At 41.2% G+C, this 18,277-nt stretch overlaps 1 protein-coding gene across 1 annotated transcript in view; it reads left to right on the top strand.

Annotated features, from left to right (window-relative positions):
• The window catches only part of SMYD3 (SET and MYND domain containing 3), a 404,049-nt gene that overhangs the window by 34,379 nt on the left and 351,393 nt on the right, over positions 1-18,277 (top strand). The window contains exon 2 of the mRNA XM_009900927.2: positions 11,298-11,361. Within this exon, the coding sequence (XP_009899229.2) occupies positions 11,298-11,361 (64 nt within the window). The remainder of the gene's footprint in view (positions 1-11,297; positions 11,362-18,277) is intronic.

Genomic DNA, 18,277 nt, shown 5'->3' with positions numbered 1-18,277 from the left:
CTCCCCCAGTTACCAAGTCTCGGACAGGGAAGGAAAGAGGAAGTGCCAGACCCCACCACAAAATTTATAGTGGTGCAAGGGATTATGGTAGAAATACCTAATTTCCTGTGTCCACCCACTGGGCTGAACTTCTGGACACAGGAAACACCCCTGTAGCAGAGGGCACCCAGCCCAAACTATGACACCACCTCCCTGGGCAGCCCATTCCAATGACAAATGACTCTCTCTGTGAAGAACTTTCTCCTCACCTCAAGCCTAAACTTCCTCTGGTGCAGCTTGAGACTGTGTTCTCTTGTTCTGGTGGCAGTTGCTTTAGAGAAGAGACCAAATCCCTCCTGGCTACAACCACCCTTCAGGCAGTTGTAGATAGCAGTAAGGTCTCCCCTGAGCCTCCTCTTCTCCAGGCTAAACAATCCCAGCTCCCTCAGCCTCTCCTCGTAGGGCTTGTGCTCAAGGCCTCTCACCAGACTTGTTGCCCTTCTCTGGACACATTCAAGAGTCTCAATGTCCTTCTTAAACTGAGGGGCGCCTAACCAGTGCTCCTGCTGGCCACATTTTCTGACTAATGTCTGTAGCATTGCTGTCCCAGTGCCAGTATGAAATACTTTCAGTCTTTATGGTGAACATTTAAAAAAAAAGGTGCTTTAGAATAGGGTTTATGAAATACACCCTTCAGTGACATGTAAAGGAGGGAGGTACAAGGAGGGGGGCATTCTTCCTGTATTGACATCCAGAATCTGTTGGAGAGATGAGTGAGAGCTGTAAAATAACAGATTTTATTTAAGTACTTGCTAGGAAGAAACTCTGTGAAATGTGCTCACATCAAGTTGCTTTAATGTGAGAATGTGATCATCCTGATGTGAAGTGAAAATTGCTGTAAGGAGTGTAAAATGAAAAATCATCATTCAGTAAGGTTATTTGGCACTGTTCTGTATAAATAAAAGTCTACTCTTTTCAGGTATTTCCAAGCCACATTTTGTTTTGTTCTTAGAGAGAAATTACTGGGAGAAAAAACTTTTAGGGGCTGATGTGGAACAAAGTGAGACTATTTTGAGGGGAAAAAAAGCAAGGCCTTTGTAATCTAGAAAAGGGGAAAGAGATTCCCAAAGAGGGAAGTTGTTGGAACACTGAAAAAAATAGGGGAAAAAATACAAACCGCAATGAGAACCCCAAAATGTCTGCAAAGCTGGATATAACAAAACGATGGGAAAAGAACGGACGAAATGTATTTTTGAAGAAAAAGATATATTTAAAACAATGGTGGAAGATGTGTGTTAATGGTAAATTTGAAAGAAAGGCCATCTATCTAGATGGAGAGGGGGCTGGTTGAACAGCTGTTGGTAAATTTTCTACAGGTGTCTGTAGATCTGCTAAATGTGATCTTTTTTCAGGTTTCTCCAATGCCTCACAATTGTGTAGAATAGTTAGGAAAGTAAAGAGTGATACTGTCAGGAATATTCTGCATTTCTAAGAGGTGAAGTTTAGACTGTTATCAGAAATACTTTTATCTGAGGGAATTTTATATTTTTTAAAGCATATTCTAAGAGTAGCAAGAACAGCAGAAAGCCATCCTCCTCTGGAGGCAGGAAGTGCACTTACTGATACGAAGAGCATTTTTGCATTCTTCCAATGCAAAAGTCTTCAGCAGGATTTTCGAGCATCCAGTTCATGACAAGAATGCTTTGGATGACTTGTAAAATCTCATGGTATCAGATTACACCTGAGCAAAGAAGAAACAAGCTGCTTTCTTGGGCTCTGTGCCAGTATATGCATGAATCTCTCTGTCAGCCTTCTCTGCTCTCTTGATAGGAATATATACATATAGTGGGCTTTTTTGCTTTTTCTTGCATTTCACTCATTTTCTAGCTTTGTGGGTTCTTTAGCTTATCTATAAGCAGAACTGACTATCCTGTTCCAGTCACCTGCATTTGTATCTTAACTTAGGTGTGATCTGAACGTAAAGTCTAAGCAGGTGAAAATGAGGGGTTAACTTGATGTACATCCCTACCCAATTCTAAATCTACAAGACAAAGGACACTATGATTTATTTTGAGCCCAGACATATTACTGTCTGTCCAAGTTTGTTGACTGAAATAATTTTATTTTAGATCAGCTCTTTGCAAATGTGTTCCATAGGGAATTAAAGGACTTTCAGATGTCACTGTTTATATTTAGAAGTGGAACAGCAAGAAAATAAGCATTGAGGACTGCTAAAAAAAATGGGTATTGTAAAAATACAAATATGGTCAAGAAGGGAAAGGATCTCAGAAAGAGAGAAGCGAATGAAGATACTCCTCTCTGAGAGGGTCAGATGGGGTTTATATTTCACTGGAAGTCATAGATCAATATAATTGAGGCTGTAATACAAGCAGGATGTAAATATTTACAGCAATATGATATTTTAGAGTAACAACTTCTGGTTTGTGGTATGTCAAATTACAGGTCAAAGAAAAAAATACTTGGATGTACAGCAGATTAATGACCAATATATCATTTTTATAGGGAAAAGTGAAATATGAGATGTTTTGTTATATTTGGCTTTATTGGATTGTAACCACATGTTCCAGAAAGGAACATTTCAAAATATTGCATGTAGCTTTTTTAAACATATTTCTAAATTATAGATGTGACTTTTTCATCTTGTGAAATATAATCTTAGTCTTCCTCAGTATTTGTCTGTCTTCTCTGATTAAAATCCCAAGGTGGAATGAATGCACTGCATGGCTGAAATTAATCTGTTTAAGCCTGACATTGCTGGAGGCATTTGGCATGCTTACTGGAGAGGGCCTTGATTTGAGGCTAATTGTGTCAAAGTATCTTTGCAAGACAAGTAGGTGTAGGAGACCATTTGTAGTAGTTGTGTTGTGCTCTTGGAACCAACTTCTGCCACGTTTCTGCTTCGGTGCTCTCAGTGGGGGATAATTTTGAGTTTTGCTGAGTGGATAATTACAGTATTTGCACACAAATGTTGATTTCTGTGGTGATGGCATTTGTTTTACTCATCGTGCATATTGATACAGTGTGTGTCTGTGTGTATGTACACTATGTGTGTGTCATGTATATAAGCGTATGAGGTATTTTATTCTAAAGGTAGTCTGTCTTCTAGAACAAAAAGTTACTGTTTTGGGAGATGCCAAGTGCTTCTCCCAAGCATCATTTTGTTAAAGGGCCTTGTACTACTGAAATTACCTCTGAAGTTTCTTCTTGGTTTTATTAGAGAGATTTTCTTGTATTTCCTTGCAAATGTTAGGATCAGAAGTAGAATTCAAATGTAAGATTAATTTTTTTTTTTCCTGTTTGAGCGCCATATGTTTAATTTTTTTTATAAGCTCCTTCAGTAATTTTGTAAAGCACTGCATCTAAAGCTTTTTCCCAGTTACCAGCTTAATGGAGAGGTGTCTAATTCTGTTCTTGACTGTATCAGAATAAATACTGTATTTCTAGTGGCTCTATTTTCAGAAAACTATTGTGGTTTTTTCCAGTTTAAGCAAAGGAGAATCTCTTTGTGGCTCTAGATAACTTTACAGTTTTGGTCTAGAATGTTGTACCATTCTGTGGGTGTTAGATATCTTAAAAATAATTACATTTTTTTCCAAATAGAGCAAAGAAATTCTGAAAAATAAACATTTTAAAAACCAAAATTTAGCAGTGCTGCTAGCACTGCATGAACCCAAACACTAGCTTCTACATAAGAGTAAATGTGGACGTATTAAAATACAACATAAATTGTCAGAAAGTAGGATGCTGTACTGAAAGATCATTGTAGACTATGACAAAGTGTTTTTTGTTGTGGTTTTGTTTTTTTTTTTTTTAAGAAAGTATTTGTCACAATTTTGAAACCAGGTATTCTTCAGAAGAAAAATCAAGCTGCAGAATAAGGTTTTGCATGAATTTTAAGGGCATAGACTTTGATTGTTTTTAATCTGGTTTACACCCATTTATTTAGGGTTACATGGGACGTAGGAGCGGTGTACAGAATAACTTTAGTGCAGAAGAACTGGTCACCCTTATTTCAGAGGCCACTGGGTGTGGGATACATGGGAGCTTCTGCTCTGCCAGCTGATTCACAGTTGCAGAGCCTGTCCAGGGACCTGGCAGAGGAGATGGGGGAAATCCTGACCCTGTTAAACTACCTCAAGTCATCACACTGGCACCAGAGGTACTGGGAACAGCTGCTGTGGGCATGTCTCTCTGGCTGCAGAGGGTAGTTGTTTGCCAAGGACTCGTATTTGGGATGTTGAGGAGACATACACTGTTACCACCTGGCTCCCAGCGCCCGTTGTCATTGTTCCCCAGAGCTGTGAATGGCTCTTGCTATGCTGAAGATAAAACCTCCCTCCTCCAGTGCCTGGTGCCCATGTGGCTCAGCTTCTGCTAGGAGAGAGTTGAAGAAAGTAAGTTGTCATTGCATTTAATGTAATTCCTCTGCTCTGAAATCTACAAAATCTAAAATGGTTGTTTATTACATCATTATTTTTATTATAAGAAGGCAGAAGCATGTTACTGAAACAATGGCAAGTTTGGTTATTGTAGGTATTGATTACTTTCACTTTATGGCAGGTCTGAAGTGCACACGCATTTATGCACTTGGCATGTTCAACTGAATTGCAAAGGTCTAAGAATTTGTTCAGGAAATTAGTTCAACATGACATGCTCTTTTGCTCCTTGTGTTATAGGGCTGGATTATGAACTGAAAAACAATATCAACAGCAAAAATGCAATAGAGGGTTTGTGTGAGATTGTCCTTTTATCCTGCAAGCTGAGGCAGAAGCAGACGTGTGAATAAACTGCACAGAAATGAGTGTTGAGTACAGTCTGATAATCACATGTTCTGTTATGTCTGACAATCGTGTGTGTAGGGCTGAAAGTCATGTGCCTGCAAGCAGCAAAGAGGTGTGGATGCATTTTAATTATAAACTAAGTAGTCTTAACTGTATTTGGTTGTTATTTTATCTTATTTTGCTTTGGTTTTGCTTTTGGTCCTTTCCTGGCAAGCAGAAGTATTTTACTATGTTTTTTACACATTGTGGGAGTTCAGGTGTGGCTCTGATAGCACCTGACAGTCCAGGCAAACCTTCAGACTTGGCATGTTCTTCTTAGGATTTTAGCCATGTGTTTTCAGGCTGTCTCTCTTGCTGCCACTTATACTTGGAAGCAGTTTTCCATAGACCCAGCTTCCTCACTACTTTTTGTCAGCCTATCTGTGCGTTGCTCTGCTCTTCTCATACCTTTAATAAAAAGAAAACTAAAAATAGCCAAAAGAAAAGAAGTTATTTTCCTGGGGAGAGTGTGTGCACCTATCTTAGTGGATTTTTTTTCCCCCCTATCGTGTCGGTTTTCTTTTGTCTCCTGTCTATATCAATTCATCCACCTATATATTCAGATTTTTTTTTTTTAACTTCTCAGTATGCCTTGGTAGAGCTTATTCCATGAATGGTGTTTCTAGATGATAATGATGAAAAGATTTTGTAATAATCAAATTCCTTATAGTAAAGATTCTTCACCTGGCCTTAATACCATGCTAGAGGATAAATGACAATCCCTGCTTACTTTATTCTTGTGGACCCTTTTTTTTCTCCTTGCAGGCCAAGATCCTCACTTGTGCTTGCTGTTTCATAAGGGGCTGTAGCCATTTGGAAAATCTTGTTGGAGCAGTATTGGAAAATCTGTAATTTCTTTTCAATTGCTGCATCTTTATTTCCTTTTCTGTTGCAGCAGAACTTTTTTTCAGAGATTAAAGTACTACTGAATGCATTAGGTCAAAATCTATGCATTTTTGCATCCATGAGATTGGGTGGGATGCAGTAGATACCTTATGAGTAACCTGATAGTATCTCCAGATAATGTTTACAGGTGATGAGAAATGCATGGGCGTATTTGACAGTGACTTTAAAATTGTTTCAATCAAGTGTATAACATTAGTAAAACATTGAAGACAGGAAAAAACTAGGCAAATTGTCTAAGTTTTAAAAATGTTCTAATATACATGGATCCCATATGTGTGAATACATGAATGTTATCCTTAAATTCTTTATATTGTTTTAGAACACACTCTTTTTAAAATGTCATGTAGCAAGATTCATAGATGCTATAAATGTAAAAGATTTTGAGTGGCAGGAGAGGACTGGAAGAGAAAGCAACCAGTTTAATCGGTAGCTTTACTGTTCAGCTCTGTAATTGCTGTTCTACATCTGCTTGTCATTTAAAGAAATCCCCAAAGATGAATGGATAGTTCATTCATTATACAGTGCCAGCAAGGAGTCACCTTATTCAGATAGCCTGACTGGTAGTGTCAGTTTGGAAAAAAAAAAATCTAAGTTTTGAATGATGTCTGTGGATTTTTGTATGTACATGTGTTACTGCAGCATCCTGAAGCCTTCGGGACAAATGATACAAAGTATTGAAACTTTGGTGGGTGCTGGAGGAGTTTGGTGCTTTCTGGCAGCAAGTCCAATTACTGTTTTACCAAAGAAGGAATAACTAAAAAGGCCTGTGAAAAGAACAAGGACGTGCTGCAGAGAAACTGTCTTGAGAGCTGTGGCTGTGCATGTGAAGAGCTGAAGAGGAAACTGAAGTTCTGTGTGCTTGGCTTTCCTTTTTTTGTTGTAGATTGGCAGGCAGATTTTTTAGTGGATTGTTGTCTTTCATATTGTGGATGGTTCACTGGCAGACTTTAACTTCTCTAGCTATTGTTTTATTACCTTTAAAGTTCTTGCAGTAGCTTCTTTCACTAATTTAAAGATACAGCTTCAGAAAACTTTTAATCTATCTTGTTAATTGTGAAATATTTAGAAAGAAGGTGTGGATTTCTTATAAATTATTTTTTTCTGTCCTTGATACAATGTGCTGCTTACTATTAAAAGATGTCAATAATTGTCTCAGTAGGAAGAATCTGCATAGTTTACAATCATACAAGCATGTATGGAATAGAATAGAAGGGTTTAGAATAGAATTAACCAGGTTGGAAAAGACCTTTGAGATCATCGAGTCCAACCAATTATCCAACACTATCTAATCAACTAAACCATGGCACCAAGCACCCCATCCAGTCTCTTCCTAAACACCTCCAGTGATGGTGACTCCACCACCAACCTGGGGAGCCCATTCCAATGGCCAATCACTCTTTCTATGAAGAACATCTTCCTAACATTCAGCCTGAACTTCCCCTGGTGCAGCTTGAGACTGTGTCCTCTTGTTCTGGTGCTGCTTGCCTGGGAGAAGAGACCAACCTCCCTTCAGGTAGTTGTAGAGAGCAATAAGGTCTCCCCTGAGCCTCCTCTTCTCCAGACTAAGCAACCCCAGGTCCTTCAGCCTCTCCTCACAGGGCTGTGCTCCACACCCCTCCCCAGCTTTGTTGCCCTTCTCTGGACACCTTCCAGCATCTCAACATCTTTCCTAAACTGAGGGGCCCAGAACTGGACACAGGACTCAAGGTGTGGCCTAACCAGTGCTGAGTACAGGGGTACAATGACTTCCCTGCTCCTGCTGGCCATGCGTGACAGATCCATAGACATTTCCATGGATGCGCCCCACGTTGGGCGCCAAAAAAAAAAAGGAGTGTGGTGGTTTGAAAGGAAAGGCTCTGCTTTCCCTCCCCCACTGAGAATGAGACCACGGCTAAACCCAGTCGGAGAAATGAGATTATAGTTTACAAGGAAACAGATTATATGTAACACAACAAATACAAGTATTTTACAATATATACAGGAATATACAGCAAATGAACTCAACCAGAAACCAGACCCCCTACAGAGGGGGCTTCCCTCTGTGCCCCCTTCACCCCCCTACCTCCCTTCTCCCCCAAAGAGGTAGAAGACGAGAAGAAAGGGGAGTTAGTACAGCAGAGAGAACCCTATGCACAGGGAGTTAGTTCTTAGTTGGCCGGAATCCCAGAAGCAGATCCAGCCGAAAGGGACAGCGAAGGAAGGAAGACTGAGAGAAAGTTCCCAGCTCCCCTGGGTCCAATCTCACCTCCCACCTCCTTGGCCAATGAAATTCGTTTAGACTACCAAAATATTTTACAAACATTTAGCCAGTGTGCCCCTTTCTTAAAGGCACAGCGTCAAACGGCCACACCATGCTGTTCCTGATCCAGGCAGGATGCCATTGGCCTTCTTGGCCACCTGGGCACACTGCTGGCTCATGTTCAGCCTAATATCAACCACTGCCCCTATGTCCCTTTCTGCCAGGCCACTCTCCAGCCACTCTGACCCCAGCCTGTAGCACTGCATGTGGTTGTTGTGGCCAGTGTGCAGAACCTGGCACTTAGATATGTTAAATCTCAGGCTATTTCTGATAGCCAAATCTGTGAGCAGGTCCAAACAGTTGGTTTTGGTTTTGTTTTGGTTTTTTTTTTTTTTGTCTACAGTAATTATTCCACTGAACTGTATTTTTTTTTTTCCAAAATTACTCTGATGTAAGCTTCTAATCTAGAATGAGAAATATGTGCTCCTCCATTCTAGGCTGGTTACAGTTGTGTCATTGCTCAGCCTTGACAATGAAGCAGCTGTCACTAGCTGATGAAATGAAGATTTCACACTTGTTTCTAACTCAAGCATTACACATTAAAATTAAAAAACCCTGTTGTGCATGTGCAAGATCTTAGATTCTATTTACAGGCAGTTGCTGTTTTTTTGCTCTCCAGTTTGCAGATAAGAAGGTAAAGAAAGCACTAGCCAAACGTGTTGATGTCTGAAATATTTCCAATTTATTTAGTAGTTAGTAGGAATGCCTACGAATTATTGTGCAACAAGACAGTGATTTTTATGCAGTACAAATGAAAAAATTGTTGCTCCATTGTCATGATCTGAACACAGTACTCCTCTTAAACTTTGACTAATGCAGCTAAACTCCCCAACTGCTTATGAGTCCTAATGTAGTGCATAAACTGTTATTAAAAATAACTCAAACGTATAAAAACTTGAATATAACAATGAAATCCATTTGTACTTGTTGTGCTTAAGGGAAAGGAGAGGTTGGTATTCTGCCCCAACCGACAGTTTTGGTGTCATGGCTGTAAGCAGTGTGCTAAATTCATCATCCAGAAGTTATGGACTGAGGTTTTGGGGCACGGTGGTGTGTTCTGTTTTTGGATGTGGCCTTTGGAGTGTGTTCCACAATTTTTAAGTCATTCATAGAAATTTAAAATTTGGGGACGACTGAGTGGTATAAGTAGAAGCAAGCAAGGTCATGTCATAAAGCATTTCAGCTGGGAATCTGAGTATGTTGTATGCAGGTTCAGGACTACTGGTGACAAGTGTGAAGTTTTCTTTTGTTGTCAGCAGAGACAGAGAGTTACAGCTTTAGTTGCTTCATTTGGAAGTGAGAGTAAAAAGTGCACACCTAGTACTGATGTGCAGACACTGGGAACCTTGCAGAAAAAGGCCTTTAATCTGATAATTTAAACTTGCCTATGCAGTTCAAAATGGGCTGCGTTAGATGCTTAGTTATCTCCTGTGGGAATGCCACAATCTCCCAATTAAATTGGAAGGCTCAATTAATCTCTATGATAAGATTTGAGGCTGACGAATGCAAAGCACTATAGCAATGCAATTATTACATTACTAAAATTGCCTTTTGAGAGGGAGAGTGGTGTGACTGATGCATGCCTCCTTCCTTACCTTGCAGAAGGATGGAGAAAGGGGGACTAGGGAGTAGCTCACAGTGACAGTTTCTTGGGTGTAACTGAGCTCTGGCCAGCCACAGACAGTGGTGCCCAGTCAGGCACTGTGCTTGGATAAGGTCAGAGGGATGACCAGGAGGATGAAAAGTAAATGGGGATTATGCCATCCATACAGTCTAGTTAATTGTTGTGTATACTGTTTTCCCAGCCTAATGAATGCCCATAGTAAGTAACTTTGCATGTTAAAAAAAAAAAAAACAAACAAAAAACAAAGGAAAAACTTCCTGGTGCTACCAGGATAATGTAATTTGTTTAGCATTTTCTACAGGAAAATAAGAAAGGCTCAAAAATCTATGTCATGTTTCTACTCATCTGAAGTAAATCTCTTCACTTGAGCTTGTATGTTTGAGATGTAAGATCTGCTCTGTGTGTACTGTCATATTTTATAATTCCTCAGTGTCTAAAAATTTAGAGAACTTCAGTGATAGCTTCTTAACTCATGTAACTGTGAACTCTGGTAGTTACTCTTCTAAGCTTTTGCTAAGTTTTTATTCCCCCTCCTCAAGTAAACTTTTATTCCCCCTCAAGTAAATTTTTGTTTTCGTCTCAGTGTCCACAAGTCAGAAGTAATTTTCTAGAACAGAAACTTCTGTTGACATGTCAACTTTGGGCTGTGTTATAAAATTATAATTTGGTGTCACAACTGTAGGTTTGCAGCAAGGTCTTGCTTAAGATGTTGACACTTGTGTAAAAGAAGACTAAAGACAGATACCAAGTAGATTAACTACCCATATTGCACAGCTCCATCTATGATGTTATCTACAAAATCAAACTCCTTAGGGATTGTGGTGGTGAGAGAAAGTTCAGTTCTCCCCCCACACACAAAGAAACCATGGCTAACTCAGTTGGAGAAGCAAAGATACGAATAAGCTATATTTACAAGCAGGATGAAATGCAGATGAATATATACACAATATACAGTATTTACAATATATACAGAAATATACAGCAAAGAACGTAACACAGAACAAAACTCCCTCCTCCAGCCAGGAGGGTCCCCCTCCCTGTACCCCTTCTCTCCCCCTACCTTCCTTTTTTCCCAAAAAGGGTTAGAGAGAAAAGGTAATTACCTTAAGGAGGAAATTCTGTTAGCTCAAAGTGTATGCAAGAATTAGTTTCCTATCTGTTAGTTCAAGGTCAACTCCATCCAGCACAGCTGTTGCTCAGAGAGAGAGAGAGAGAAACAGACAGACTGAAAAAGACAGACTGAACTGAACTGAGATTCAAACAGAACTAAAACTTAAAGTTGCATTCTACCAATCTACAAATGAAATTCGTTTAGACTATCATGTTTTCATTGTCTTCACCAAAACATTCAGCCAGAGTATTCCAGGAACTGTCCCTTTCTTAAAGGCACAGCCTAAATTGGTCCCAGGGATTTAGCTCTGTGGCGCGAAAAAAAAAATCTTTTCTGGTGATCCGAAGTGGCCCCAGAGGTGCTGAACCACATGTGAATCTGGCTTTGTACATAACCATGCAAAATTGCCCCTTGTGTAATGGTGTGGTTTTGACTGCTCTTGTTTTTCAGGTATCTTTCTTGCCTTGGAATATTTGAAAAATGCTAGTTATGTAGGAAGGATAAATTCAAAGCTGTTTGTTTTGTTTTTTTAAACAGGCATGAACATCTGCTCAGATGCTCTCAGTGCAAGGTTGCGAAATACTGTGGTAAATCTTGTCAGGTAAGATGAAAAATATCAACTATAAAGTGTTAATGAAAACAAGCATTTGAAGACCTTTTTTTCTTTTTTACAGGGTCTCCACGCATTTTGCATGTTGTCATACCTCCACACTGCAATTTCTCATTTGTAGTTATGGACAGTGTGTGTAAACATGCTGCCTTATTCTACTTGAATATTTTTATAGCTAAAAATACAAGATTATAATCAGTGCAAAAGGCAAAACTAAGCTGAAATGGGTGGTATTTGGCTAAGCTTGGTTAGAGAGGGAGGAATATTTCTTAAGCTTTCAGGCTGTAGGCTGAAGGCTTTAAATCAATTTTGCAGTAACCATAAAGGTCAAGAATGTGCAGAAAAGGCCTTGGGCAAAACTGCATCTCTGAGGAGGTTTTCAAGAAGGTGAAGCCAGGTTTTTCAGTGGCAGAAGGATGAAGGGCAATGGGCTTAAGTTGAAAGAATAGAGGTTCACATGGCGCATAAAAAAAGCTGTTTCACCTAGAGGGCAACAAAGAGGTTGATTGTGGCCAGGCTTCATCCAGGACATTTGTGTAATCTGTGTACTTTGAGGGTTTTAAGACCCCACTGGATAAATCTCTGAGCTGAGTCTGACCCTAGGGCTGACCCTTACAGAACCCTTGAGTTGTTAATCTATTCCTCTCAGCATTTGATGGTGATTTCTGGTTTGTGAGGTGTTTTAAAAAAATTTTATTTGTTTGTTTGCTCTTCTAAATAGAGAAAAATAAAGAAAACCAATTAATGGTGGAAACAGAATAGTGGTGGTACTCTGTTAAATGTATATGAATTTAACTTGCAAGTTCTTGACATTCAAAGGATCTTTTCACATATGGTGCTTCTATAAACAATTCTCCCTTGGCATAATCTGCAGTGTTCTCAGCATTTCAGAAAGCTCTTCTTTCTGGGATTAAAACATATGGAGAGGGAAAGGAGGAAGATACGTCATTTTGATTCATTGTGTGGCAAAAGTTATGCAGCGTACATTAGGTGCTTACTGTAGCATCACTAATACTGCCTCAGGTAGATTTATTATGGGTGATCATAGGGAAAATATGACTGTAAAGAATATAAAAGACTAAGATATTTGCATGGCAAGTTTAAAGCAAATATCTGCCAGGAGAGTCATTGGTAAAGCTCCTTTTGGCTAGTCTCTGATGTGAAATAAGATTGTGCTGGCAGTGACCTACAAAAGCAAATCTGCAAGGTGTAATGCAAGATCCTGTTCCAGCGTAAGTATATGTAGTAAAGGCTGTGTTATGCCCAGAATTATGGAATCATAGAATCAATAAGGTTGGAAAAGACCTCAAAGATCATCAAGTCCAACCTGTTGCCCAACACCTCATGACTACCATGGCACCAAGTGCCACATCCAATCCCCTCTTGAACACCTTCAGGGATGGTGACTCCACCACCTCCTGGGCTGCCCGAGGAGGTGGTGGAGTCACCATCATTGGAGGTGTTCAGGAGGAGACTTGACAGGGTGCTTGGTTGCATGGTTTAGTTAGTTGGGTGGTATTGGATGATAGGTTGGACACGATGATCTTGAAGGTCTCTTCCAACCTGGTTTATTCTATTCTATATTCTCCCTAGGCAGCACATTCCAATGGCTAATTATGCCATAGATATTACCAAAACACAGCCCTACGTATTTTGCTCAAACCCCGTTCTGGAGTGGGTACTCAGCCCAGAGCTGAGAAAACTAATGACTTGCTCCTTTGCTGTGCTTCTGCTCTTGCTCCTTTGTACGTGCTCTGCCCTCATGCATGTATTCTGCCTTTGTCTGCAGTCTGGACAGAAGCTTTGCTACCTGGAAAGTGCTGTCGTGTCTCAGTTCACCCAGGAACCAGCAAAGACTCCTTCGCATAAGCTGCACTGAGCCTACAGCCAGCTTAGCATCGTACCCTGGTCCCACTGATAGGAAGAAGCTGCCTAGTTGTGCCCTGCAGGGACAGAGATCGGGAAGCCAAGCCCCAGGGGAGAACTTGCCTGAATCCCTTTCAGCAGTTCTAAGCATGTCTGCTGCAAGCACAAAGCTGCAGACCTGTGAGCCAAAGGTGGCCTGTGTGCCCTCTCTTTACAAAGCCAGAACCACACCCAGACACTTCTATGCTGGCTGCCAAGTTGCGGGAGAAAGGAGTCACTGCCTGTGGCTCCACAGTCCTGTAAGCCAAGCGCCGGGGCAAACCAGAACACCATCTGTGCCCTGCCAGACTGCCTGTGAGTGTCCCAGTCAGTGTCCTGCAAATTCCATACTGGTGCGAGCACCAGGGGAATCACCTGAGAGCCTGTTCCAGGTGAACCAGCTCACACCGCACCCCTGCAGCTGCAGGAGAAAGCTGCCTCCACTGCATCTGGAAGGGACTACCCCCCAAGCCAGCCATGGCCCTGCTGAACCCCTGGAGCCTCAGCAGTGACAAGCTTAGCAACCCGCTTAGCAATGAGCCTTCACAAGTGAGCTTCTTTCCAGAAGCTGGCTGAAGTACTGTGCAGCTCTGTTTTTATAGCAGCTGTTAGCAAAGCTCTCCTTGGCCAGTCCAACAGCTTAGCCTCTGTACCTTTAGTGCAATTCATTAGTATGTGCACTTCTAATTGAACTAATTGCTGAACAAAATAAACAGCAGGGCATTAAATGAAATTGCAGCTTGCACATTTTCAAAAGTGAATGTTGGCAGAACTATTCAGTTTTATAATTAAGGTTAACTTTGAAACACAAATTGTACAGTGGGATTTTAAAATTATACTTGGTTGCAAAAATGATTTAATTTTTTTGGGATGTGTTAAATGAGTTGGACAATTCTATACACTTAGGTCTAAAATATAGTTTTCTGCAGTATTCTGACATCAGAATGTATATAAGAATCTAACTTAAAAAATTAAAATTTATCTGAGTAGCTGAATTAGGCTTAGGATAAAGGTGAGCTTTGCCAAAGAAACTTGAAAGTAAATGCAGCAGAGGATTTTTATGTTAGGATTACCAAAACCTGCAAATATCTTGTAAAAATCTTCATTTGATTTAAAGTGTCAGATGATTGAGGAAGGCTGTATTTAGGCTAACCTACAGCATGAGAAATAGTCTTTTGAAAGATATTTCCCTTTTGGAACTTACTGTGAGAATTGTGATCCTTGAAGGAGATATGTGGTCAGAGTCAGAAATTCTGAACAAAATTATATGGGGATTAGAATTTCTAGTTTAAAGAAATCTCCATAATGTAAATACTGAAAATGTCAAGGGAGTTGTGCCAAATCTCAATTTTTCCATTTTAAAAAATTATTATTTGAAGCCATTTTCTTTCAGTTTTACCACATTAATGTACTTCAAAATCTATTAGAAAAGTGGGACTGAAAGTTATGGCAAGATTATTTGAGTTGATTTATTTTTTTCATCTGAATTCTGATTTCAGGATCAAGTAGATATAGACCTTTATAAATTTTGCTTGTTTGTTCTTCAGTTTGACCTTGTTGACTTCTGCCCCCCTTTGACACTGTTGTAGCCCCTTTCCCACTTGTTGTTACCTAATTTCCTGAAGCTGTCTTCTAGCAGTGTTATGTTGGCTGGATGTCACTCCAGACACAGAGTTACCATGTGTTCTGCTTCGCCTAATCATTGTTGTCATCTCCCCTGGCAATGTTAATTTGGTGCATCCCATGGACTGGGGACTAGTGGTAATCCCTGACAAATGGGAGAGTAATTTCAGGCAGAAATTTGTAGAAATTTGAGCAGTTGAAACTTTCATAAACATTGCTTTAGAACCTTTCATGGAGTTAGGGACTGTTGGGAGACAGGGATTGCATATGTCTGTGCAGAAGTGGTCACACATTGGCAAAACAGCTAAAAATATGCAAAACCTGGCAGGCAGATGTGAGGGGTCTCTGTCCATGCCCTGGGTTAGCAGGAGGTGATCCTGTGCCTGTGTTACTGAGTGAAATCCAGTGATTGCCTTGATTGGTGTTTGTATGGTGCTGGTTCAGACACTCAATCTGTCACCAGTAAACAGCTACATGCTTCACTGTCTCCTGAGACGCGTGGGTGCTGACCTTTCACACCTGGGTAAAGCCTGAGAAATTGCACTTGGGATACATGAGAGACAATGATCTGGGAGGAGATAAAAGGAGGGAGAGTCTTCCTGAGTTACTAGGGGTAAGTGAAACCTGGAGGAGGAGGGCTGGGAACTGCCCTGCGCTGTTCACTTGTGGATTTTTGCCTCCTTCTGACAATTTCTAAAAGGGGGAAAAAGGCCACACCTGTTGCAAAATATGAAGACCTTTCCTGACAGAGAGGGAGAAGGGTCCTACTAGGTGGCTGTACCTCTGCACTGTAGTATTTATACTCATGCTGGTTATGGGATATAAAAACCTTGAATGAAAGCCAGGATACACAGAGTTAAGAAAACCTCACATGGAGAAGTCTGGAACTAATATATACCCATCAACCTCTCCAGAGTAACAAAATCTTTTCGGTCTCGTATTGTTCTGTAATTTGTCTCCTTGTTGTATTGGTAATGAGAATAAATATTGTTGAATTTCATGATACTGAATGCATTTGGAGCTTTTCCCCCTCTCCCTGGACAGTTGGGAGGAAGTGAATGGCAGTCCCTGTTCCAGTGCTCCTTCTGCAGAGGAGTCAGACTAATGCCTTTTTGGCATTGGTTTCAGCCAAAGTGCTGTTTTGCAAAAGGCATGTTTAAACTGTTCCTCTCATGTGGGAACACAGCTCAGAGAAAAAAAAAAAAGGTGGCAAATGGTGCTATGTGGTACTGCATATTTAATCTCATTAGGGCTTTATTGGTTGGATAACCTATTAATTATTTTGATGTCACCTCTAGCATGTTTAAAATTCTGTGCAACATTTATGTAGGGGAAAAAAAATTTACAGATAAAGGCTTACTCCAAAGAACAACTTTAGTTTAAGTGGGACAAAAATACCAATATAATTATATTGCAGAGAATGATGTCCGGACATTTACAACCATCACCTTGTTTCTTCTAGACAAGAATCATTCTAGTCAGTGCTAAATACTTAACTTCTATTTGTCAGACAGCATGTGACACTAAATGTATTTGGATTAATTCCTTCTTGGTGTCCTTCTTGGGTGAAGGAAATGAAATCACAAATCTCCCATGTAGCTGAAAGCTAAAGCAGGAAAAAAACACTGAATGAAATAGAATAAATGCTACAGCTGCTGAAATGTAGTCACCTGAAACAATTTTCCTAGTTAAATGCAGCCTAAGAAAAAATTGTGCAATAGCCTTTGAAATCTTTGTAATTAGCTTTGCTAGAGATGTGATAGGAATGGGTTAATTTGTGTTTGACCAGAAGTGGTCAAGCTGGCTGATACTGGCTAGGCAACTATGATAAACAGAGTGGGGTGTTAGGTAACACGCTGGGCAATACGGCAAAACTTTGCTTTCCTAACCCGGCCTCTGGGGGTATGTCTGGGCCTGCACGTCACCGGATGCTGACTGGTACGTAAGCTGGGGAGTAGGCACGGGATTGTGGCTCCACCAATCCTCTATTGAGCAGTGGGAATGCCCGACACCATTTTGAAATCTTTGGAGCCATGGTAACATGTGTCTAGCTCTTTGTGCCTTGTTTGTGCCTTTTCAGAGCTGGGGGAGGGGAGGTTGTAGCTAGGAGGCGGTTGGTCTCTTCTCCCAGGTGATCAGCGCCAGAACAAGAGGACACGGTCTCAAACTGCACCAGGGGAGGTCTGGGCTTGAGGTGAGGAGAAAGTTCTTCACTGAGAGAGTTGTTAGCCATTGGAATGGGCTGCCCAGGGAGGTGGTGGAGTCACTGTTCCTGGAGGTGTTCAAGAGAGGATTGGATGTGGCACTTGGTGCCATGGTTTAGTAGTCATGAGGCGTTGGGTGACAGGTTGGACTTGATGATCTTTGAGGTCTTTTCCAACCTTATTGATTCTATGATAGTTCAATATATATCAGTTTTTCCTCATCTTGTCATCCTGTCTCTTCTTTGCTATGGAAACGTTAGTCTTTGTCTGCTAATCCTAATAAAAGCGTCCATGAAACGAAAGTTGCAGGTACACGAGTTGCAAGGCAACTGCATCAGCACTGGCTAGCTCCGTGCTGTGCTGCGATCTTTTGATCTTTAGAGGAGAAAGGAGGGCTCCCGGAGACAGGGAGACCGAAAGAGAGAGGGAAGAGGAGACCAGACCCAACTCGGAGGCTCTCGCAAGGTTGCCTGAGAGTGCGACATGGCTGGGGGTGTTCCCAGAGAAGCCGTGGGAAATTTAAACCCCAGCGACCCCGGCAGAGGCTCTCAGACTGCAAGCTGTGAGGTAACAGCCTGCTCTCTAGTTTCAACCTAGTGAGTGGGGCATGAGAGGGAGTGGATGTGGTCAGGCAGCTGGGACTGCCAGGCCATTGGTGCAGGCAGGCTGAAAGGGAGTGCAAATAGTGACTGAGTGTACCCCAGGGGCTCCTTTTGAATTAGCTCAGTTGGAACCCAGTGAGGGGATTGTGAGGTATCCCAGGGGCTCCTTTTGAATTAACTCCGGAATGAGCAGGGTGTGTGGGCAGGACACAAGGTGCTCCACTCTTACTGAAGGCATAATGGTGGCTTCTGAGAGGAGAAAGAGAGCATATGGGTGAACGTTAAAGGGAAGACGGGAAAGTGATGTTACTGTAGGGGTCTGCTGCAGACCACCTGACCAGCAGAACCAAGCAGATGAAGCACTCCACAGGCAACTAGAAGTGGCTTCATGTTCACAGGCTCTGGTCCTCATGGGGATTTCAACCACCCTGACATCTGCTGGAGGGACAACACAGCTAGATACCAGCATTCCAGGATGTTCCTGGAATGCATAGATGACAACTTCCTCCTCCAAATGGTAGAGGAACCAATGAGAAAAGGTGCTATGCTGGACCTTGTTGTCACCAACAGGGA

Source organism: Dryobates pubescens, chromosome 6, assembly GCF_014839835.1.
Source record: "Dryobates pubescens isolate bDryPub1 chromosome 6, bDryPub1.pri, whole genome shotgun sequence".
Classification (NCBI taxonomy): domain Eukaryota; kingdom Metazoa; phylum Chordata; class Aves; order Piciformes; family Picidae; genus Dryobates; species Dryobates pubescens.
This window is presented reverse-complemented; position numbering and strand designations above follow the sequence as displayed.